Source organism: Emydura macquarii, unplaced genomic scaffold (assembly GCF_026122565.2).
Source record: "Emydura macquarii macquarii isolate MOO-44397 ecotype Brisbane River unplaced genomic scaffold, CSIRO-AGI_Emac_v2 contig_2205, whole genome shotgun sequence".
In the NCBI taxonomy this organism is placed as follows: Eukaryota; Metazoa; Chordata; order Testudines; family Chelidae; genus Emydura; species Emydura macquarii.
Window position 1 is genome coordinate 21375620 of NW_027132342.1, and position 24133 is coordinate 21399752.

A 24133-nucleotide genomic window follows, 5' to 3' on the forward strand; every position below is an offset into this window, starting at 1 on the left:
GATGTGTGAAGGAATGGAAAGATAAAGGAAGAAGGAATAGAAAATGGGAGGGATGCAAGAGGAGAGGAAGGAATAGAGGATTTATCAGTGCAAAGAGACAGAGAGGAATGTTTGAGTGAATGGCTAGAGAGGAGTGCAAAGATGGGGCTCATTCAGGAGGTGCCAGCTGTTTATATGTTAGCAGCACCCATTATCGGTGACCCTGGTGTGACAGGGTCTGTACAAACACACAGGCAGACACAGTTCCTACCCACAAAGAGGTTACTAATCTAATTTGAAACATCATGTAACAAGTGAATGACAAATGCTAGGAAGAAATTTGGATTCAAGCCTCATTGAGGGTTGCCAACGATCCATAAATTTACAGACAGTCAGTAAAAAAATGTACAATTTTAACACTGTCCGTGAACCTATAAATAAATGAAAATGTCTGTGAAATTGGGTAGAAATGAAACATATTATATTTTGACATTGATTGTTGTCATTCAGAATCACGCCTTGTATCATAAAACTACACTAATCATGACTTTATCAATTTCGTGTTTTCTATTATTGCACATGCCCAAAGAACCCAATTGATCAATACACTGAAGCTAAAACAACTGCGTAATTCCGAATTCCTGTGTACAGAATATCGCGAGTGAGTACACACTTTTGTGACATTATTGCATTGTTTATGGTGTTTTTAGTGATGTCAGTAAAACATTTATCATGTCAATAAAAAAAAAGCAACTTCAGATCTTCATGTCAGTAAAAACTAAAATTCAAGGTTAGCAGCTCTGGTCTGTCTTCCAAGTTATTTGACCAAAACATACCCACTAAATTCCCAGATCCCTCTTCCTAGCCCAACACACCCCCTGATCTCCTCAACTCTGGTCATTGAGCCCACCAATCCCTTCCTTCTTACCCCTTGTAAAGCCTCAAGATCCCCCTTCTAATCACCAACAGGTCCCTGACACTTCCATTTTTCCAAGGTCTGACCTGTATTTTTACAGGCCAGCTGTTGCTTTCAGTTCAGACAGGATTAGGGCTTCCTGAGACTGAGGGGCAAGACATCCTGTGGCAGCCCCAGCCCAAGGAGACCCCAAGTGCATGAGATTTCAGTTGTGCACTGAAGGCCTGTGCTAACAGCAGTCAGAAGAACAGCAGCAAGAAAAGGCTCTATTTTCATTTTAAAACAAGACAGCACTTTGAGAAGAACTTCGGGGAGGGATGCAGGGAAGGGTGGATACTGTACCTGCTTATTAGTGATTCACCCCTCCCCAAGAGATTCACTTGTCACAAGTGACAGCATAGGAGGTTGTCTTCCCTTTCCTCCCCCCATCATCTTTCCATTCTGGGCAGCATAGTCTGGATGGAAGCCTGAAGGTGCCCCTCACTGAATGGTACCCTGGGGTGAGGTAATGTTGTGGAGAACTACACTGAACAGGTCCTGGGAACCTCCAGTATGTAGGAACAGAAAATGTCATTAGGGCATCTGTTGTTACTGCCTATGGTCCCAATCTGATGCCCGGTGAAGTCAGTGGAAGGACTCCCATTGATTTCAGTGGGGTTTGGATCAAATCTGAACTGGGCAGGGAGTAGAATCTCACACAATGTTCTCTGGCTTGTGCAGTGTTTGTTTTGAAGGTCAATATTGCTTCTGTTTCCATCACAGATCAAACCTAGGAGGCAAAGATTACATGGGGTTTAGCAAAATGGGTGGTTGATCACTAGCCTGTCACACTGAAAATGGGAGGGTTAGCAATGGGAGACAGATTTTCTCATTTTTACATCATCAGTTCCAATTTCTGCCTCAGCTCATTAAAGATGCAGGGTCTTTCCCTACCCGCTGGTGATTACTTAGTGAAGCGTATAGGTGAGTTTGATAGGCGGGCACCCACCTCACAGGCACTGCTATTTATCCCCATACCTTCTACTTGTCAGTAGCCACTGGAAACTCTTTCCTGAACTATTGTCCCATTTCTTCTCTCGTAAATTGTAAACTCCTTGGGATCAGATGATTTTTCTCTCAAGTGTGTTATCAATTTCCCCTGCTATATTAGTAACTCCATAATAGCTGACAGGCTTGTAACGTTCACTTGCTTCTCTGAATACTGTGACTTAACTGGCCAGGAATACCGACTTCTCCTTTTACACTTCAGAGGCTGTCCTTTCACAGGCAGGTTGCAGCACATAGTAGTAGAAAGGTCCTTGCATGAAGAAAATTTGCATGGCAGTTATTGGCATTGTTCTTGTTACGTGGGTAAACAAGAGTCCCAGGACTATCGGCATTATTCTTCCCTTCCAAACCAGAGTAACAAGATACTGACCATTTGCGGAAACTATAAAAAGGGACTTTTAAAAAAAATGTGTATAAGATAAAAGGATAATTAAATTCACGGAAGGGTTAAAATGGGTCTCTTTTACTCTATAGCAAGGCATCTCTTTTCCTAAATCCCTGCCCTTTCAGTGACACGTTAAATCAGCACTGTGAGACTAATGGGGCATTATAAAAGCACTTTCTTCTTCTGTGGGTGCTGCTACTGAACTCATAAGAAGGAGTTAGCATAAGAGAGGATCTGCATAGAGCATTTTCATGTGAATTGAACTGGACAGTCTAAATTAGGGGCATGCAAGCCAGTGAGAACAAAATAAAAAAAAGACCAATTCCATTGATACTTAAAATCCAGTCACCCCTTATATAAACTCTGTTTATTTAAGCCTTCAGAGGTGACAACTCCTTGACAAAACCAAGGGTGTGTCTACAGTATGGAGACTATCCCAGAATAGGCCTGCAGTGTACACCAACAGAAGGGTATTTTCTTTCAGTGTAGGAACATCATGTCCCTGAATGAATTATATTAGCTATGAGCAGGTCTGCACCTAAAAAGCTGCACTGCTGTAGGTATGTTACTGTAGCTACTGAGAGCTTCTCCTGACGGCAGAGTTAATAAACCTCCATGAGAGATGATAGTTATGTTGACAGAAGCAGCTCTCCCATCAATGTAGCACTGTTTACACTGGGGGGTTAGGTTGATATAAGGACATCGCTCAAGTGTGTGGATTTTGTAAGTTTGTAATGTAGACCTGGCCTATGTTGAAGCATTTTTCCATAAACATAACCCCTAATGTAGCTGGAGATATGTTGACATAGATATGTCTTTCAGAGATGTGGCTTTTTTCACAGCCCTGACTAACATAGGTGTGCTGATATAACTTTCATGTGTAGACCACCTTGACAGCACCAAAAAGAGCTTCAGCTACAGGCTCAGCAGGTGCAGAATGACAGCTGAATGTATCTTTGGTTGTTTGAAGGGTTGCTAGCATTGTTGGCTTACAAGATTGGACTGCAGTGAGGAAACTATCCCGATGGTTATAGCGGTGTGCTGCATCCTGCATAATATCTGTGAAGCAAAGGGGGAAAAGTTTCCCCAGGGATGGAGGTTGAGCGGCTGTCTGCTGAATTTGAACAGCCAGATACCAACAGTGAAGTAGCAAAGTTTGCAGATGATCCTTTTTCTTTGTGAGTTCATTTGGGATCACAGAGACTGTAGTAATGATAAAACATAAAAACACCATAGCACCTGTGCATGAGCACTTTTCACAATGCAGTCACTCTATATCTGACCTCACAGTCCTCATCCTCCAAGGAAACTTGCACAACACCTTCAAAAGATGAGCCTGGGAACTTAAATCAGATACCAGGGCTATAAGAAGAGCTCAATGTGGAGGTGGCGTTATTAAGTTGGCATAGCAAGGCACTTACATCGGCGGGAGGCAAATTTAAGTGAAGTTAGGTGAAGAGACTGCCACAGCTGGGTCAATGTTAGCTGCTTTGTGTCGATCTAACCCTGTAGTATAGACTAGGCCTCAGCAACAGACGTTGGTCCAATAAAAGATGTTGCCTTGCTCATCTCTAATATACGGGGATCAACACGGCCACACCACCACTGCATACATGAATACAGAAGGGTTATGTGCCCTTTTCCACAATACAAAAATCATGGGCCTATTCATTTAATTAGGTGACATCAGGATTAATACAAACAAGAGGAAATACTTTTTCATACAATGCACAGTTAACATGTGGAACTCATTGCCCATGGGATGTTGTGATGGCCAAAAGTATAACTGGGTTCAAAAAGGAACTGGATAAATTCAGAGATAATTAACTAAGCTGGTCAGGGATGCAACCTGATGCTCAGGACAATGCTCAATCTCTGACTGGACAAGCCGGGAGTGGAAGACAGGGGTGGATCACTTCAAAACTGCTGAGTTCTGTACACTCTCCCTGAAGCTATGGTCCTGGCTACTGTCAGTGACAGGATACTGGGCTAGATGGACCATTGCTGTGCCCCACTATGCTAGCTTTTACGTTCTCTTACCTGGGTAGAGTAGTTACCTTACTGCTGCCTCTCATAGTGGATTAACACAGTAGAGTTAATGAGGGCAATGCTTCTACTGTTATTGATTTCCTATATTCATATGACAAAGTTACAGATTTAAAGACAGGGTTGGTACCATTTCCAATATTTAAATCTGCAGGCTCTATAAAAAGATTTATGAAAAACAGAAGTAAACATTACATGCACGTATTATAGAAGGAAAACACTTATGCAGGAAAGAGTATGAGCAATAACCTATTGCAAATAAATGGTTATTGTTCCTTAGGTGAAACTGAACTACATATAGTAACAACAGTAAATCTTCTATGACTCAAAGTCCTCAAGCAATGTCTGTCTAGATCACTGATTGGGACACCCCAACGATCACTCTTCTCTGGTGTAACATAACACTCCTCCACTTGCTTTCTTGGAAGACTTTTGCTAAATAGTCCAGGTTCTTTCTGTGCATTATTCTTCCATTGCCCCAGGGAAGAAGGGCTCACGATTTGAAATGCCTGATGTATGGGATCTCACTTTCTCTGCTGAGAGTCACCCTCCTAATTGAATCTTATTGGTTACCCAATTTAAAACTGTTCTAGAACCAGAGGAGACTGCTATAACATGCTAGGTTCTTTGGGCCAAGGAAGGTCCTCATTCTAAATTCGTAGTGTAGACCCCTCTCCACATCCCACAAAAAACAAACATAAGGTAAACCTAGCCACCACTACTGAAAGTTGATGTGGGAGAAAACCTACTGACGGATTTTTGGGAGAGGGAGGAAAGGTGGCCAGAGGACGTGTATGGGAAAGTTACTTCCCCAAAACAATGTTCAATATATGAGGTGACGGGAATTAGTGGAAGAAAGGGAGGGAGTCTGCTTGGAGAGGACTGCCGGAAGGCTTTACTCTACTGCTAATTTAAACCCTATGTTTCCCCTTTATGTAGAAAGCACAAAAATATATTGCCCTTTCCCCATCACTTATGCACATGCAGATCCACTATAAAAACATGATTCAGTCTATGGGTTGCTTGCAAACGATCAGCCTCTTTGCCTATTTGCTATTCTTGGAGTGTGGCTGGCCACCTAAACTCACATGGTGATAATTTCTGGTGATGACAAGCTTTTCAACAGGAGGGAAGGCTGATTTCAAAATGGCCAAACACTTCTGGTTTTATATGGAATTTGATGTCAGGTTTATGCACGCACGCATGAGATTTTTGCTCTGCACAATGTTTGCAAGAAGTAGTCACTCAATCGAATGTTTGCAGAAATTAGTCAAATTACAGCTACACAAAAACCAAAAATTCACTTGGAACAAATGTTTGCACATACTTGTTTCCATTGTGCAAGTCACCTATCTCAAACCTTGACCAATACCATTCCTTCCTTGGTGCTACGCCCTTCAAATACTTGTAAGCAGTTACAATATGTTACAGATATTTGGCTAAACTATGAAGGTTTAGTTATTTCAGTATCACTTCATAAATTAGTCCCTCCAGACTCATTTGTTATTCTGGGAACTCCCTTCAGAGTTGGGCCTCTTCCCAATGCTTACTGTATACCACCAGCTACAGCTGCCAAGTTTAGCTCCTAAATTATATAGGTCATTGGTTATGAAAGAGGTGCCTGTTTCACCGCATTGCATACCCAGTTTCTGTAGAAACCGATGAAGTCACAGGCTCACTCTATATAGTCCAGAATACCTGGCTGAGGCAACTCAAGTTCCAAGCACTCTGGTCAGTTGAGCCTAGGATCTAGCAAAAGGAGACAACTTCACTCTTTGGTCTAATCTTTTTAGGTTACCTCCCTCCATTAACAGTGTGGTGTTGAAAAGAAAGGCTTCCTTTACCTTGTAAGAGAAGGACTCTCATCCAGTAACAGGTAGAGAGAGACTCAAAGGGAAATTTATTTCAAGTTATACATAAAAAGGATTCTGGGCAGCCTGCCATCGCTTTATACTACAAACTAGTACAATCCACTTCCTGATCACCTTCATCGCCCACCCCCTTATAACAGTACACCCACTGCCAAATAAATCCCAATGCCCTACAATGCCTCAAGCCATATTCCTCACCTGAACTTTAACCCTGAAAGCCAACAAATTCAGGCTACTGCAGACCAAGCTGGGAGGTAATGAGATCCAAGGTTAAGGGTCACAATGAATAATTTACAACCTAACTGAAACGAGCTCAAAATTAGTACTTTGTGGCCATGTTATTGGCAATCTCTGCCAAGGACTGAGGCCATGTCTACACTACAAAATTAAGTCGACCTAATTTACGTCACCCTACAGCTGCCACAGTAATTACATCACTTGTGTGTGTCTACACTTTGCTCCTTGTATCAGCGATGCACATCCTCACCAGAAGTGCTTGTACGGATTGTACTGTCAGCGTGGGGCATTCTGGGAAGGCTCCTGAAAGCCAGTAAGTCGACATAAACAATGCAGCGACTACACTGAGGGTATGTCTAACACTGCCTGGGCTGCAGGGATTGATGCAGTGGGATCGATTGAGTGGGTTGTGGAGACCCACTCAATTGATCGCAGAAGTTCTCTCCGATCTATGCCATTAATCCATATCCCCCCCTCAAAAGGAGTAAGGCTGTGTGACTGGAGGGTGTCTCCCATCGACGCAGTGTAATGGAGATGCTGCAGTACAGCAATGTAAGTAAGTTGATGGGAAATACGTAAGCTACATTAGTGTAGACCAGGCCTGACACTGCATTGATCTAACTACATTGACTTTGACGCTATGCCGCTCGTGAAGGTGGAGTTAAGTCAGCATAGCAGGGCAGTTATATTGTCATGAGTGAAATTTAAGTGTAGACACTTTTATAGTTAGGCTGATGTAAACTACCCTCCACCCAGAAAGATGTCACTTGCTCATATCCTGTGAAGTCAGATACAGGTGTTATTTAACAGCCTGGGTGAGATTAGCACTCTACCTTCCTGGACAGAATGAGTATTAGGACTATACACTTTCCCCCTCCCTCGTTTCAGTTACGTAAGCACCCTTTTTATCCCTACCCTCTTGGCACAATCATATCAAGAAACTATTTCCTGGTACTCAAACCTGTAGATATTTTTAGCTGGGGTAGGTGAGGCAAAGGTAAGAATGTGGGTGGGGAAAGCATTTTGGTTTTCTAGTGCTGTGACTTTTATAGCTCTTTTCATTCCAGCCCAGGGGAGGACATCAATACCAGAGAACCACTCCTCTCTTGTGAAGAATGCTCTGTAGTGTATTTCTTCATAAGGCGTGGCTTTGCTTCCTTTGAAATTTGAGCAGGTTCTCTCTCATATTCTCCCTATAATTATTACATTTCTAGGAAACAGAAGATCTTGGATCCTTAGTTCACATACAAGACAGAATTATCTTTCTGATATCACAATCCTGCTGTGGAACAACAGCCAATGTCCACTGGAAGAAAGAGGTCTGTGTTCTGACTCGCTTTTTAACCCCATCTGCTCCCTGAGTTGTGGTTTAAATTTCATCCAAAAGGCACCCACCCTTACTCCAGCAGTATAGTAAACCCCTTAAGCCAAACTGGAACACTTGTTCAGTACTAACTCAGACAAGATTGTGCCACACACTGAATCACTTACACCACTTTTGGCTATACAAGGATTTTCCTTGGAGGCCTTTGAGGGTATGTCTACACAGCAAATAAACACCCTTGGCTGACTCAGGCTTGCAGGGATCAGGCTGTGGTGCTGTAAAATCATGGTGCAGACTAAGGCAAGAATCTGGGCTTTGGGACCGCATGAAGGGAGAGAGTCCCAGAGGCTGGGCTCCAGCCCTAGCCCCAAATTCTACCCTGCAATTTTACAGACCTGCAGACCAATCCACACCAGCCTGAGTCAGTGGACATGGACCCTGTCCTGGGTGTTTAACCGCTGCATAGACATACCACTCAGTCACATACTGACCAGCAGGGCCAACCCTGCTTAGCTTGTGAGATCATAAGCCAAGGTGGAGCCCACACTTTTATAGGCGTGGAACATCTTAGGACAGCCACTCCTGGTCTTTTTGTTAAGATCCTCCTTACTCATTGATGGCTAAACATGCCCCCCCATCACCCTGCCCCAACAAACATGCCAAGCTCCTACTGTTGCCTTTCCTTTTTCATTCTCTCCCTTTTTCTTTGTTCTGTGTATTTATTTTCAGTTTACTCCCTTTACTCACTGCAAAGCTACATGCTGCTCAGGATGTGTGGATGGGTTGGGAATGGGGGAGGGGCACCAATTAGTGGTGCTGCAGGACTGAGATGGTCTCATAGCATTTGTGCCTGTGAGCTGCTACTCGACCCTACCAGTAGTTGTATTAGAGATCAGTGCAGATAGAGGGAGAGAATGTGGATTTTTAAAGACATTTTCAGTAGGGGAATCTCTGGATTCAGGGTCAGGTAGCTCTTGCCCACCACCGCTACTCTTCTTTTGCCTCATTCCCTGTGACTAGTCTGGAATCTCTGAAGTCAGGAAGCAGTGTTTTAAACATTGTCTTTGTAAGCAAGTGGCAGGAGGACAAATGGAACACGGGGAAATGGGACAACTTAAACAAAATGCCTTACACTTCCTGGGAGTACAGTACCATGGAAACAATATTTTTGCAATGGCAGAGGTGATACTATTGTTAATGGGCAGAAGAGACAAACACACCCATTGCCTTCTCATACCACATGCCTACCACTATTTAGAATGGACGATAAGAGGATTGTGCAACAAACATGGTGATCAGCATGAGTTGGGCATAGCTGGCTGTGTTAGTCATGAATGATAAAGTTACTAGCTCTGCAGCTCACTAATGAATCCAAAAACCACTTTACACACCAGGTGTACTGTAGCTTTTAAGAAGTTGCTTTAAAAAAAAAAAAAAGTCTGTCACGCTATCTGTAAAGACAGGGTTAATTACCATTAGTCCAACTGTGTTGGGCTTATGGAGAAATAAAAAGACACTTATTAATGTGCTCTCAAAAAGAACGAGATCAAAGTGCTCTTAGGAGCTGTTACCACATGCCAGGAGAGCACCCACAAACAGGTAGACTGCAGCAGGCTAGTGCAGGGTAGAATCAAACCCAGCTTGCTGCAGGTTAATCATTCCTGTAGGCAAGCCCTTTATCTGTGCGCTTCAATTCTCCAATTGGATAATGGGGATAACAGTGCTTCCCTACCTCACAGAGGTGTTGTGAAGATAAAATCTACGAACACAGATTTAAAGTCCAATTTCTTGAGCTGTTCCTGACACAGAAACAAGTGCTTGAAGTCACACTAAACCCTTTAAATGACATAACGTTCTTGTGTCTAGCCCTGATGAGTTACAAGATCTCACATTTACACTGGCTTTAACCAAATGATAAAATTCTATTTTTTTGAGAGGGAGTGGAGAGAATTTGGCGGTGCATATCCATTTGAAGCTGCTGATAAGGCAGTCAAGGTTAATGATAAATAGTGTGGATCAGATGACCACTACCCTTAGGAGTGTGTTTATATTATGGGCAACAGAGCTCATCAAACAATTTGACAGAAGCATTGTTAGCAATTACCATTTAATGTAAACTGAAATTTTGCAGAAATGTGTTGAGCTTGATGAACTTTCACAGGAAAATTCAAACGCTTATGATAAAGTAAAAGGGTTTAACTATCACTGACTTTATATATTGTATTCAATATTGAATGTTCTGACATTAATCAGTTTTTCAGAAATTTTAAATTTCAGCTTTTCATTCCCATTCAGAACTCCCTCCTCAAAATATCTGCATTTTTAGGGGAATGGAAATTTTTCGTTCTGACCAGCTTTGACACACTCTTTATAACCACCCAGACAGCAGAATTATTCAGTTGCCTCATGAGTGAAACATTTTAGAAAGTAATTGAAGAGCACCCTTAGAGCTCATATTAGCATTGGTTTACTACCTATGGACTGCTGCTGTACTGAAAAGGAAGTTGAATTATTTCTGCCACTTTTTACAAAAGGCTTCTCTTGCTTCTTATATTCCACTAAGCTCAGCAGCAACACACAGAGGAAGCACTATTGGGATAGAGGAAGAGTCAGAAATAGAACATCTGATAACAACCCATTTATTCTTCCTCTAGCATAAAGGGCTTTGCTTTGACTAGATAACATTGCCCCCTAGTATTGGTTCTCAGGTACTACAGGAGTCAGACCAGTGAAAGCACAGAAAGCTATACATAAGTCTCTGCCCGTCCCCTGCCAGCCTCTTTCCCTCTTCCTGACATTTTTCCTCCAAGGAGATTAGATTGTATGAAGTCACTGCAACATCTGCGACACAATGCAGCTTCCACAGAAAGCATGGTGCTGGCATATGTTGAGTATTATGACTGACTTCACAGTAAGGGGTGTAGAGGGAGATGTTAACCTATATAGGAGGGAAACCCCTTAAAAGATAACTTTGAAAGTAAGTAGAAGTGGCACAACAAGTTATAAGACGTGAAAAGGCAAACTGATTTGTGGTTAAGTAATATATATTTGGAATTTTTGCCCCACCACGAGTCTCTCTGTTCAAGGCGAGAATCCCATCCTGGAGTGTCATGTGCACATCCAGGAAAATGCAAGGTGCTTCTCAGTTTTTTTCTTGCTTGCAATCGTCTTATGAAGACTTTGGGACATGAAGCACTCCCTGAGATTTGGATGGTGAGTGATGATAGACTGCAGCATGATTGGGGAGAAAAAGTGTCCATAGGCCTACATTTCCTATTTAACCCCTCCAAAAATGGGTTATGCCAGGAGACAGCTGCTGCCAGGTCCAGGGGACAGTCCATCTGCAGGAGATGACTCCCTCCTACAGTCCAGCATTAGAACAGATACCAACCCTTGGAAGGAGGACAGGTTCCACTATATCACCAGGGTGCAGGATCAGGCTGTGACTGAATGGTGTACTGGTGACACAGACAAAGTGGAAAGTTTCTTTCCAACTGACCTGTCATTTACAAATGTACAAAAGTTCTGGAGGCTTGTGGTTTGCTGGAGATACTATGTGGTAGTACCTTCCCAGCCCATGTTACCTCAAAAGGGTTAGAAGTTTAAATATCTGGCTAATTGGCTTTCCTTTTCTTTCTTTTCCCACCAACCACCTTGTTCCTGACACCTGTGGCTCCCTCTGTGTCATCGTCATCATTGGCCTCATCCCGGGATCGCTTCTTTTTCTCTCCCTGCTCCCGCAACTCCTGCAAAAAAAAATCAAGGTGAGTAATTGCTAGAACTCTCCATTGTCAGAGAGAAATTCAGGGCAATGGAGAGGCCAGGGACATGAGGCACATACCATACGAGCAAATCTCTGGGCTTCAGCCACACGCTCTGTTAGCATCATGACCTCCTCCTCCTGTGTGGGGAATACAGGCAGCTTCTTGCCAATGAGATGCTCAATGCGCTGAAACAGTTCCACATCATACCTGGTAAAATGAGAGCCAGTACAGATCAGTCTTCCCAGGAATACTTTGGTTCTCTTTAGCCACAGCCTCCACCCAGAAAGAGTCAGCCAGCCATACATGGTTCCTACTAGAGCTCACCACACTGAATTCTGCTCCTCAGGGCAAAAAAGATGCTCCCTATTCATGCAGGAGGAGGACAGGTGCGTCCTGCTCTGAAGCATGATGGAAGAAGCAGGCACACCATGATGTTACTTACTGGGTGACAAAGGTGATGGATTTGCCAGACCGCCCAGCTCGAGCTGTCCTCCCCACACGGTGAATGTAATCCTGAAAGTAAATATCTCAGTTAGCAACAGGACGTGCTCCGCCAAATATTGAACTGAAAACAATCCCTGGAAGTGTGCTCTATGTCCAAGTATACAGAGGCCCCACAAGCAGCAGCTAAATGACTATGCATTTCTCTAGGACATAATAGAAACCATGAGAGAGGGGAGAAACCATGGTCAGGATTTATGACCAAAGGAGTAGTGTGTGTAGCCACCTGAGAATTCAGGGGATGGTAAAAAGCGGCTCTCTAGTTTGTTCTCTGGCATTAACCCATTTCTGAATTATGGTATAAGCCTGTAACAGTGCCCCTCTTCATTTTTTCCTTTTCTGACAGTCAATCGCACTGCCAAATCTGCAGGACAAAATTAAACCGTGATAAAAATAAGGTTGACTATCATGACATTTTTGGGTGCAATCTACTGCACTGTGGTATAGTCTAAGGGAAGTGGAAGTTCCATTGCTAGGGTCATTTAATACCACACAAAACTCTGGAGAACATATTGTAGGAAATAGCCTTGAATGGGCAAGACAAAGGTGAGGGGAATGAACTAGATCTGAAGTCTCCAAACTGATCTGAAGAGCATTTGCTGGTTATATGGTACTAACACATTTTCTAAAATGCATTACGGCTGATAAAAATACTTTAGCTACTTTCCTATACAATTCCCTTAGCTGCCATTGGCTTGTTATATGATTGCAAGAAATAAGAGAGGGAAGAGGTCTGAGACAGTGAATTGTAAGGGGAGATGTTCACAAGTTACTATTAAGATGTGGTCCACACTATGAATTTGAGAAATCCTGGACTAGATGATCTAATAGGTCTATTATCCCTAACCTACCCATAGTCCCTATTTTTTAAGATCTCACATGAAAAGACTATGTCCCTCTTATTTGTTGTCTAGTACGCCATAAGCATTACAGGAAAATAGTCAGTTTTTATTTCTAGAATGCTGAATATTGTTTACCTAATAGCAGATCTTGAGCTCTGAGATAGTCTGAGTAAGAAATGCCATCAACTTGAAAAGTCATATCTGATAATGTTATGTCTTCCACAGAGAGATGTCTTAAGATTATGTTAACTCTTCAGGTTTAGGAAAGTCTCCATTTTAGTTACATAAATTTGTACATTTTCACAGCGCTCTAGTCTAGTCAGTTTCTCCCTTGCAGAGAAAATCCTCATCAACATAGAACAAAAAAACCCTAAAGCTGAATTTTTTTTTTTTTTTAAATTCACAACATACAGAAACTGAAATCATTTAAAAATGGACTGTTTCCAAAGACTAAAGTTCATATTTTCCTTTAGCATGATGCAACAGAAACTGGAATTTATCCCTTGACTCTCCCTCCCAGGCACTAATAGAAAAAGTATCCCTATTTATCACACCCCTCCTCTGCAATACATACCAATGCACCCAAAAAGTAAAAACATCAAAGTGGTCATTACCGTTGCCAGAGAACAGAAATGGTACAACTTCATCTAGACAAGTGAGCTAAGAGCTCCAGTCAGCAGAGGAGAAAAAAGAGAAAGTCTTCCGTAGCGAGCTCCAGTGCTCAATCTTAAACCTTAGGTGATAGGAACCCTCTGTCATCAAGATGAGTATCTCACCTTGGAATGTGTGGGAATGTCAAAATTTATCACCACATCCACATGTGGGATGTCCAGACCTCTGCTTGCAACATCTGTAGCTAGCAGAATGGAACGGACCTTTGCCTTGAACTTGTTCAGGGATCCTAGTCGCTTATTCTGTTAGAGTAGAAAGAAAAAGAAAGAAACAAACTTACACTTTGAAAGTTAAGGACTCAGACAGTAAGGGATTGAACCTACAAGTGACCTATTTTTGATAGCAAACTATTGTTACATGCTGTATACAGAAAGATTGGGAGATTAAGCTTTCACTTGGAACAACTGATACAGGTATACTGAAATTTGGTGGCAGCATTAGTGTTAAATTAAGTTCTAGGGTGCTAACCCTACACACGTCTGTTTCCTCTCAGAGTTGGTCATAACCCAGTGGCACATCTCCATTTCATATGCACAGAAAGAGGTGGGGTAGGCTGCTACCTGACTCATCTGTCCATGTAAGGGTATGGCAGTGAAACCCAAGTTGCGGAGCATGAGAGCTGTCCTTTGGGTGTTGTTGCAGGTACTGCAGAATATCATGAAGGAATTCCCAGCCAGTTCATTCAGGATATAAACCAGGTAACTGTCCTGCAAAGGACCAACAAACACAGGAGTGGTACAGGCTACGTGAAAGCAAAGGGCAACTTCAACCATAATCCAGAGAAGATGGGAGAGCAGGGGAGCAAGAATGGCTTTGAGGATGGGGAGAGTAGAGAGGCATTACCTTGAATTTGGAGGGGATGAAAATATAATGCTGCTGCAGTTTTTCAACTGTTTGATATTTGGAGGAAACAGCACATTTAACAGGGTCCTTCAGTGCAGCACGCTGGAGCTTTTGCACCTGAATGAAGAAGATCAAAATAAGTCAGTATTAGCAAGATGCTAATTCTTCAACAACACTGCTCTAAAGCTTTGTCTCCACTATGAGATAGAAGCACAATTCCCCTACTCGTGTACATGTGCTTGTGCTAGCTCTCAAGATAGCGTGAGTATAAACAGCAGTGTAGCCATATTAGCACTGGTAGTGGAGGCATGGCTGAGCCATGCCAAGTACATACCCACCAGTTTCAGGCAGGTTTATACTTATGCCCTCACTGCCAGTGCTACCATGGCTATACCAGTATAAATAGTAGTATATACAGGAGCATACATACACAAGCAGAGGAATCACACCTCTAACTCATAGTGTAGACGTAGCCTTAGGCCGGGGAAAAGAGGTGTAGAACATCTATCATATAATCCTTTACCTCACTGCCCTGTTCTCAAAACACACACGTGGGCTGATCTGAGAAGAGTTAATACAGAGTGCTATGCTCTCACCTTTTTGGTCATGGTGGCAGAAAACAGGAATGTCCTCCTGTCTCGGGGAATCACTTTCAGGATCTTATCTACCTTTAAAAAGAGAGGGAGAAGGCAAAACCTATTACTGAGGCACCACAGAAGTCAAGACATGTGCACCTTCAAGTAAGCACCTTCAAGTAAGGTGTTCCAGGCTGAGAGTGCAGAAAGCATACAATTACAAGGCCACATGCTAATCTGCCTGATGTGGGAGGAGTGATCAACCCAATAAATCCCTTTCTTCTCTTAGAAAAGCCATATAAATAGAAGCTGTATTGTGCGCAGGGACACCTAGACATGTAATGAGGGTACAAAGAACAGTCACTACAGATTCTAAAAGTTAACAGGTACTCTCTGTTGCTGGCAGTATACCTGCAGGAGTGCATACATCAGTGTGTGCATATAACATGGAACAACAAGACAAACACTTAGGGAAGAATACAACAGGATTTTAACAGAGATGGGGCCCTTCCTAAAGTGTTGTTTAAACCGTTGTGTAGAATTTATTACAGCATCCTGTGGGATGTTAAAAGTTAGATACAATTTATCATCAAGTTCTATGGGATAGTTTAATAAAACTACAGCAAGATCTCATTTTCTATTAAGTCTTACAGACTTTTAGAATAGTTTCTTAAGATTATATTGATTTTACCTATTAAATTCTATAGGACTTTCCCTTTAGGACAGGGATTGTAGGCCTCACCTCTGTCTCAAAATCCATGTTGAGGATCCGGTCAGCTTCGTCCATAACCAGGTATTTAAGAGCTCGCAAGTTGAAACCCTTTGTGTTCTCCAGATGGTCAATCAAACGGCCAGGTGTTGCTACCAACAGACAATCAAGGCGAAAGGTAAAGGTGACAGCAATGGGAAAAAAGCCCCAGAATGCAGCCCAGGTAAGGAGGGAAGGGGCACTGCAAGTCAGGAGAGCGGGACTCTTCAAAAGAGTTGACCTCTTTTGTAAAGGCAGCCACAGCCGTTCAGAGCTGTGCTAGGAACTGAAGGCGGCTTGGTGAGAAGTCAAAGCAGACTGATTTTCCCTGGATGGAAAAGCTCCTGTGGGCCAGAGCTGTCTTAAAATGAGTATGACCAAACCAGATTTTCCAAGGAAATATGTGGGCCACATTAGAGGCATCCTGAGAAGAGCTAGACCTGGTGCTTGAGCTCTTGGGGAAGAATGGGAGACTAGTCCCAAGACAACTTGGCTGGACAATTTTGGGATAAGCTTGTGCTGCTTAGATACCCCAGTAACAGGCACTATAAAAAAAACTTAAAACAGATTATATTAGCATGGACATATCTACTGCCCCTTTCTCAAAGCCAAGACCACCACATTGAGGGTATGCTCCCCAGTCCCTCCGCACACACAGGAATTTCTGACCACCAACACCCCCATTTCCCATTCCTTAGAATGCCTGTGATCTTATTACAAGTATCACTCAACATGCTGATTTCTTACCAATTATAACATGTGGCTTCTTGGCTAAGGTCAGAGCCTGTGACATCATGTCTATTCCACCCACAATAACGGCTGTGGGACAAAAATAAGCAGAGTGAGTCCCCCTGGACCAGAATCAGTACAAGTCACAACCATAACCAACAATCTACCTATTCTTGTCTCCTCTCAAATCAACCCACAATTCCTGTATAAGAACTAAAAGCCACTTGTCTTATTGAGAGTTCCCTTTAATTTCATTTTGACATCCCTGACCAATAACTATCTTCCACCAGATATCCTAATCCAGATTTCAAGTCACCAGCTCATTTACTGTCATGTCCCTATGTTTTCCAGTTACAAAGCTAGCTGCAGAATCCACCCTTGCTGCTAGGTTTAGCGGCAAAATGTGTGCATTCGTTCAGAGTTCCTAGCCCTTAACATTCATTTGAATCTGGAACCAATGCAAGGAGGCGGCAAAGAAAGCCTGATAGGTGTGAACTCTCCTATTCAGTTCATTGGGGTGCTGAAACAAATTTATGGCTGACAATTTAACATGTGGTTATGGGTGATCCTTCACACTTCTCTCTTGGGAAACATCTATTGCCTGGATGTGCACCTCAGGGAAACAGATTGCTACATGCTCTTTTTCACACTGACAGGTGATATACTGCTACCACAAATACTGCCCCCTCAACAATGTTCCTTTCCCAATCCCACTCCCATACTCAATTCCTCCCTCTCCCCTCATTCCTCCCTCTCCACACCCTTCCTTACAGCTTAACAACTTTCTGCTACTCCCTCAAATTTGCACACAGTAACACCCCAATTCTGTACAATCCTGAGGCCCATTAGAAGGCCACTCACCACTCTGGACACCAATAGAGGATCCAAGAGCTTCAAACTGCTCTGAGATCTGGAAGGCCAGCTCTCGGGTCGGTGTGAGGACAAGAGCAAAGAAGCGCTGGGGTGTTTCTAGCAGTGCCTGCAGGATAGGCAAAGCAAAGGCCCCTGTTTTTCCAGAGCCTGTCTCTGCCAGCCCAATGATATCCCGGCCTACAAGGGGAGAGACGGAGGCAAAAGTCTGTTACACTAGAGCCTAGAGACAGATGCCTTCACAGCATTAGGTAACAAGGCACATAAGAAGAGAGAGCCCCATAATGAGATTTGAGAAACCTGTATCAGTAAGTACCCACAGGAGTGAGAAAACAAGGGGTGTGATGAACACAGTAACAGAACAGGGAGCCTCCACAGATCTTTATAGCATTTAAACATAGTTTTATTTCTACTTAACTAGTTAACTTGAATCCCACAGTCCCTTTCATCTTCCCATTAGGTTCCAAGCAGCATATAGTTTGTTTTATAAACTTTAGGTCTCAAAACCTCACTTCACATTTCAATAAATCCAGCCATTTTATATGCCATTCCCCTCATATGTTTAAATATGTCTAAAAAATATCTTTGTTATTTTGTGACTGATAAGGAAATCTTGTCCAGTTTTAGACACCTTGCATGGCTTAGGAACCTTGCTGCAGATAGATCCAGTAGCAGTGCCAATCTTGCTTTTGCCAAGACAACATCTGCTCTGAGCCACATCTTAAAATAACCCCAATTCTTGCCTTCAAGGAAAGTTCCTAAAGTTTAATTAGAGAAGTGCCAATACCTATATTTGACCTTTATTCAAACACATCTGCCAATATTTAAGTAGTAGGACAAAGCAAATACTGAATAACTAGCCACTCATATTTTTAAACGTGTTATTAAATTGTATTCCTATCCCAATAATGTTTACTTAGTGAATGAGCTTAGCAGCAGTAATGCTAGCTAAAAACATAATTGATTTCCGCAATTACAGGATGTTCATGGAAAGCCATTTTGAATTGGCAATTATTCACTCTGAAAACCTGATTCAAAGATATACCTTCTTTCAGGCAGACAGCAGAAATGTACCATGCATCTATGTGACTAATCAAGACAACTGAAAATTCAAATATTCACTAAGAACTATTAATGAAGATTTATTTACAGGTATTAATTGGCAAATAATTTGGAGAAAATCATGATATACGCTCATATTTTGCAAAGAGGAAAAACAAAATGTGTTGAATTATGTGCTATGAAATTTTCATCCACCTTACTTAAACAGCATGTTTACCCAAAGCCATATTTAATAGTGCACCTCAAAACTAAAGAGCAGTATAGGAAGTGAAAAATACTGTATCCATCTAAATTGCAGAGGAAGTTTGAGACAATAGATTGTCAGATCCCAGTTGGAATCTGGACAGGATACTGCAGTTAACATTCATGCTCCTGTGGAGAGTGAAATCATCTCAAGAACAAGAGACTGCTACAAGATTCACCGAAATTGAGTCTCCTGTGCACCCTTCTTCATATACCTGCTCTTGGAAGCAAACAAGCAGACTCTGCTCACCTTGGAGAGCCACAGGAAGAGCCTCAACTTGAATTTTAGTTGGTGTCTTCCATCCCAACTGGTCACAAGCTTCACACAACACATCTGTTACTCCCTGAGAGTGGAAGAAAAAAGGGAAAAAACATAAGAAGTGGCTAAGAACTACCAAGTCAGTCAATCAAATGCAATTAATGATATAGCTAAGTCCCTCTCAGCCAGACTCCAACCCAATCACCCCATGGACACTCAATGATGCAGCCACAAACTGTGGGGATCGCTTTTAAAGGAATCCCTCAACTTAATTAAAAAAAAAAAAAACTGTCTGAAATTTTTACCCCCTATTACTACAAGTAGCTACTAATATCACTAAAACAACAAAAAAAGGTATTTTTCCTCCCTAATCTTGCATTCCATGGCACTTTGTATACAACCAGTTGCATTTCCCCATGTAATTGTCTTCCCTGTTATTTGAGGTGGTTCTTTCATATAGAAACAGGGGCAGAGAAAAACATTTGAGAACCGAATGTGATTTTTAAATGACAAAAGTTAGCTGGGAAAGGGGCCCTGGTGCAGGCATAGCAGCCTGATCTACTTTTATTAACAAGATTTCATGTTAGTAGCATCTCTTTACCTCTCATACCAAGAGTAACTGAAGCCCATATGAAAACAGGACGCTTTGCCAGCTAATACCCGCTACTCCCTCCAGGAGACCCCCGATGCAGAGGGGCAAACAGAACCAGCACAGCCTACCTGGAAGGCTGTGTGCAGGACCCACAGCAAGCGCTGGCACCAGAGCGACTTTAAATTCGCACAGATTAAACAATAAGTAGCAAGACTCAGAAGAAGGCAGGGAATGACACAGGGGAGCCGGGGGGCATCCCTCTTGGGTGCCAGGCAGGCAGAACAGGGGCGCTCTGGGGCACTTGGCCTCGACACCCCCCTGGGACCGGAGCAGCGCACAGTCTTTAACAGGAAAATTCCCCCCCTGCACAGCAGGGCTGGAGCGGCTGGCCCTGTCCTCCCCCCTGCACCGATGGGCAATGGAGACACGGATGGGGGGGTGGAGACACGCCCCCCGGGACCCCCAGGGAGCCGGTGGCAAAGCAGGGAATTAAACCAGGTGTCCTAGTGCCAGGTGCGACCCGCGGTGCTTGGCGGGGCCCAGAGCAGGACGGACCCGAGCAGAGACGCCAGGCTGTGGGGGAACAAGGGGGGGGGGCGGGGCGTCTCGTTCTCCGCTTCTCTCACCAGCTCCTTAAAGCCCGGCGGCGCCTCCTCCGCTGCTGCCTCCTCCAGCGGCCCGGGCTCCGCGTCCGCCGCCATCTCGCGCTTCACCGTTGACACACTCTGAGTTAGTTCGTTAGTGCCCCCCCCCACGCGGCGGGGTTCGGGAGTGTCGGTTTCTCGGAAAGCGTCGCTTTCCGATTACGTCACATTACATTCCCTCCCCCCCCGGGGGGGCCGTATGGGGGCACGGCCAATCGGAAGTGGAGCATTGTGGGACTTCGCCCTGCGCGGCGGACCTCCAGCCAATCAGCGTGATAGAGGACCCCATCAACGCGACCGGGGCGCAATGGGGCGGGGTCGTGTTGCGCTGCCGGGCCGCGTGTTCGCGTTTCTGCCTTCCTGTTCTGGGTTCGCGTGAGAGAATCCATGTGTTACTGTAGCGGGTCCATGTGATCTGGGCTGGTGCATGTGGCCGCGTGCGCGTCGGTGGATGCGGGGGTGCCCACACCCGGGTCTGGGTGTGTGTGTGGTGGGGGAGGGTACATGGAGATCCTGCCGGGGGGAAGGTCAAGTCCTAGTCGGGCAAGCGCTGAATTTTTTTAGGATCAGGTCAACCCTGTTCCCCAAGGTGGAGTTGATCTCCAGTGGCTGCATCAAGTTGTGAGCGCCCCCGGCCTTGTCTGCTCTGAACCCACCGTGCTAACTGCGTGCAAAACCCGCCTCCTGTTTGGTTTGTTTGTTTTTTGCCAGAGCCTGGGGCAGTAGCACTGGGAAGGGTGTTACTGCTAACGTGGGGCAATAGAGCCTTAGCTTAAATGGTACAAGATGATCAATATCTGGTTGCCCTTCAAGCAGGTGAGACAGGAAGGGGAGAGCTCAGTGGTGTCTCATTTTGATGCTGCCAGTGAGTTGTGCTTAGTAAATTCCACCATCCCCTCTGATCCACTGTGGACTCAAAAAGCCAGAGGCCAGGAGCAAACTTAGGACACACCATCCTTCCCTCCAGAGCAATAGGAGTTTGCTGTGCACTGGTGATGGATTGGGTGAAAGGAGAAGAAATAGGAGGGAGCAGAGGGAAATACCAGGGAGGTGCAGAGGAAGATCATAATAGAAGCTCAAACTAAATGTATATCCCTAATAATAATAAAAAAATTAGTAAAAGGACCAAAAATACCACCCTGACTAAACAGCAGAGCAATAGAGGCAGTTCTCATAAAAAAAACAACCTTTATAAATTGGAAGTCAAATCCTAGTGAAGAAAAAATAAAGGAGCATAAAGCTTGGTAAGTCAAGTATAAGGCAGGCCAATAAAGAATTTAAAGAGCAGCTAGCTAAGTACACACAAACTAACAGCAACATTTTTTTAAAGTACATCAGAATAAGGAGGCCTGCCAAACATTCAGTTGGGGACCACTGGATGATTGAGATGCTAAAGGAGCATTCAAGGAAAACAAGGCCATTGCAGTGAAGGTAAATGAATTCTTTGCTTTGGTCTTCACTGTGATCTCCACACCAAAGCCATTCTTTTTAGGTGATAAATCTGAAACATTGCGGTAGACTGAGGTGTAAATAGAGGCTGTTTTGGAACAAACCAATTAATTACACAATAATGAGTCATCAGGACGAGATGGTATTCACCCAAGAGTTCTGAAGGAACTCAAATATGAAATTGCAGAACTACCAACTGCTATTAAACCTATCACTTAAATTAGGTTCTGTACTGGATCACTGGAGGGTAGCTAGTATAATGCCAATTTAAAAAAAAGGCTCCAGAGGTGATTGTGTCACTTACAGAGTGGTAAGTCTAATGTCAGTACCAGACAAATTGGTTGAAACTAGTAAAGAACAAAATTGTAAACACAATAGGTTGTGGAAGACTTAACATGGGTTTTGTAAAGAGAAATCATGTCTCAACAGACTTAGAATTCTTTGAGAGAGTCAGTAAGCATGTGGACAAGGGTGATCAGTTTGATAAATGTATTTGGACTCTCGGAAAGCCTTTAATAAGAATGGTGGTGGGATGGGGTGAAAGGAGAAGGGAGAGCAGGGAGCAAAGGCTCTTAAGCAAACTAAGCAGTTATGGGATAAGAGGGAAGAACCTCTCACAGATCAGTAACTGGTTAAAAGATAGGAAACAAAGGGTAGGAATAAATGGTCAGTTCTCACTATGGAGCGAAGTAAATAGTGGAGTCCCCCAAGGATCTGTACTGGAACCCGTGCTGTTCAACATATTCATAAATGGTCAGAAAAAAGTGATTAACAGTGAAGTGGCAAAATTTGCAGATACAAAATTAAGATAGTTAAATCCAAAGCTGACTGCAAAGAGTTACAAAGGGATCTCTCAAAAGTGGGTGTGCCTATGTGACAAAATGGCAGATAAAATTCATCATTGATAAATGCAAAATAATGCACACTGGAAAAAAGAATCCCAACCATACATACAAAATGCTGGTGTCTAAATTCTTGTGCTACGCAAGAAAGAGATCTTGGAATCATCATGTATAGTTCCCTGAAAGCATCTGCTCAATGTCAAACAAACAAAATGTTAGGAACCATTGGGAAAGGGATAGATAGTAGAACAGAAAATATAACACTACTATGTAAATTCATGGTACACCTGTGCCTCGAATACTGTGTGTCACTGTGATCATCTCATCCAAAAAAAAAAAAAAATAGAATTGAAAAGGTGCAGAAAAGGGCAACAAAAATGATTAGGGGTATGGAACAACTTCCATACAAGGAAAGATTAAAAAACCTGGGACTGTTCAGTTTAGAAAAGAAATGACTAAGGGGGCATATGATAGCGGTCTATGAAATGGTGTGGAGAAAGTGAATAGGGAAGTGTTGTTATACACCCCTTCACATAGCAAAAGAAATAGTGGTCACCCAGTGAAATTAATAGGCAGCAGGTTTAAAACAAATATTTCTTCACGCAACACACAGTCAACCTGTGGAACTCATTGCCAGGGGATGTTGTGAAGGCCAAAAGTATAATTGGCTTCAAAAAAAGAATTAGAAAAATTCATGGAGGATACATCCATCAATGGCTATTAGCCAAGAGGGTCAGAGATACAACCCCATGCTTCAGGTGTCCCTAACCATCCAAATGCCAGAAACTGGGAGTGGGCAATGGGATGGATCACTCAATAGTGCCCTGTTCTGTTCATTCCTTCTGAAGCATCTGTCACTGGCCACTGTTAGAGACAGGATACTGGGCTAGATGGACCATTGGTCTGACCCAGTATGTCAGTTCTTATGAGACACAGTCATTCTCACTCTACTGTGGTGCTGGGATATCAGCAGCTAGAGTTATGGTGGAGGAGATGGTTCCTATTTTTGAGTGCTTTTAACTTATCAGAAAAAGTGAGCCTCTGGCTGAAATTCCTTGTGCTTTTTCTTAAGAGCACTTGCAAAGCACTGAATGATTCTTGGAAAGCTCAGCAAAAAGCTATTCCTGAGTTAATTGTGTGTGTGTGTGTTTAAAAGGTGCTTTCACTAGATTTTCAGTTGTCCTTTTTGCACTCAGATAAGTAATAGATAGGGTTTAAAATAATTATTCTCAAATGAAACAGACTATTTGCAACAAAGAAAAATAAAACATTCACAACTCGTTATTTATTGGCCCTGAAAGGAAAAATAAAATCCTCAGTCATGGCATTTCTATTGAATATATTAAAATTCATGACTATATCCCATACAAATATAGGTAGAAAAAAGCCCTCAATTACTGCTTAAGGTTTATACTAATGTAAATTCAGGAAAATATGTGTTTAATGAGATCATAATCATTAGTAACTTCACCTACCTGATTCCAATTTGAAGATAAAGTAAAATAATAATAAAAAAACCAATAAAAACAAAACAAAAAACCCCCAGAGCTTCACCATAGTCCAGAAAGATCTACTTGTAGTTGTAAATTACATGGAGTTTAGCAGGGTAAAATATAACTGTGGTACCTCTAGTCTAAACTTATTTAAATCTTTCAGAGATTGAAACCTTAAGTTTCTCCCTTGTGTTTCCATG

At 42.9% G+C, this 24133-nt stretch overlaps 1 protein-coding gene and 1 long non-coding RNA gene across 4 annotated transcripts in view; one reads left to right on the plus strand and one right to left on the minus strand.

Annotated features, from left to right (window-relative positions):
* Positions 1–350: 350 nt before the first annotated feature.
* On the minus strand, positions 351–20242 carry DDX47 (DEAD-box helicase 47). Of its 2 annotated transcripts, XM_067559667.1 has the most exons (13): positions 20132–20242; positions 18905–18998; positions 17341–17529; positions 16498–16569; positions 15745–15863; positions 15024–15095; positions 14428–14544; positions 14145–14291; positions 13689–13826; positions 12012–12082; positions 11647–11776; positions 11459–11551; positions 351–1664 (listed from the first exon to the last, which is right to left on the minus strand). In XM_067559667.1, exons 1-13 carry the CDS (start codon positions 20204–20206, stop codon positions 1659–1661), a joined length of 1323 nt encoding a protein of 440 aa, XP_067415768.1. In that variant the 5' UTR covers positions 20207–20242; the 3' UTR covers positions 351–1658. The 2 variants fall into 2 exon arrangements, with proteins under 2 accessions (XP_067415768.1, XP_067415767.1); XM_067559666.1 differs by lacking the exon at positions 351–1664 and having other exon boundaries at positions 9235–11551.
* Positions 20243–20982: 740 nt separating this feature from the next.
* The window catches only part of LOC137160493 (uncharacterized), a 28153-nt gene continuing 25002 nt past the window's right edge, over positions 20983–24133 (plus strand). Inside the window, exon 1 of one of the 2 annotated variants that reach the window (XR_010921899.1) lies at positions 20983–21393. This is a non-coding gene — a long non-coding RNA (uncharacterized lncRNA). Of the gene's footprint in view, positions 21394–21478; positions 21581–24133 lie in introns of those variants that run through there. The other variant, XR_010921898.1, reaches the window with a different exon arrangement.

Excerpts from the sequence above, each read along its gene's own strand:
- DDX47 (XM_067559666.1), bottom strand. The coding sequence starts at position 20,206 with ATGGCGGCGGACGCGGAGCCCGGGCCGCTGGAGGAGGCAGCAGCGGAG. Across the intron at positions 15,864-16,497 it reads GAAGCCACATGTTATAATTG|CAACACCTGGCCGTTTGATT; the intron begins GTAAGAAATCAG and ends GTCTGTTGGTAG. Across the intron at positions 14,292-14,427 it reads TCATCCCCTCCAAATTCAAG|GACAGTTACCTGGTTTATAT; the intron begins GTAATGCCTCTC and ends GGTCCTTTGCAG.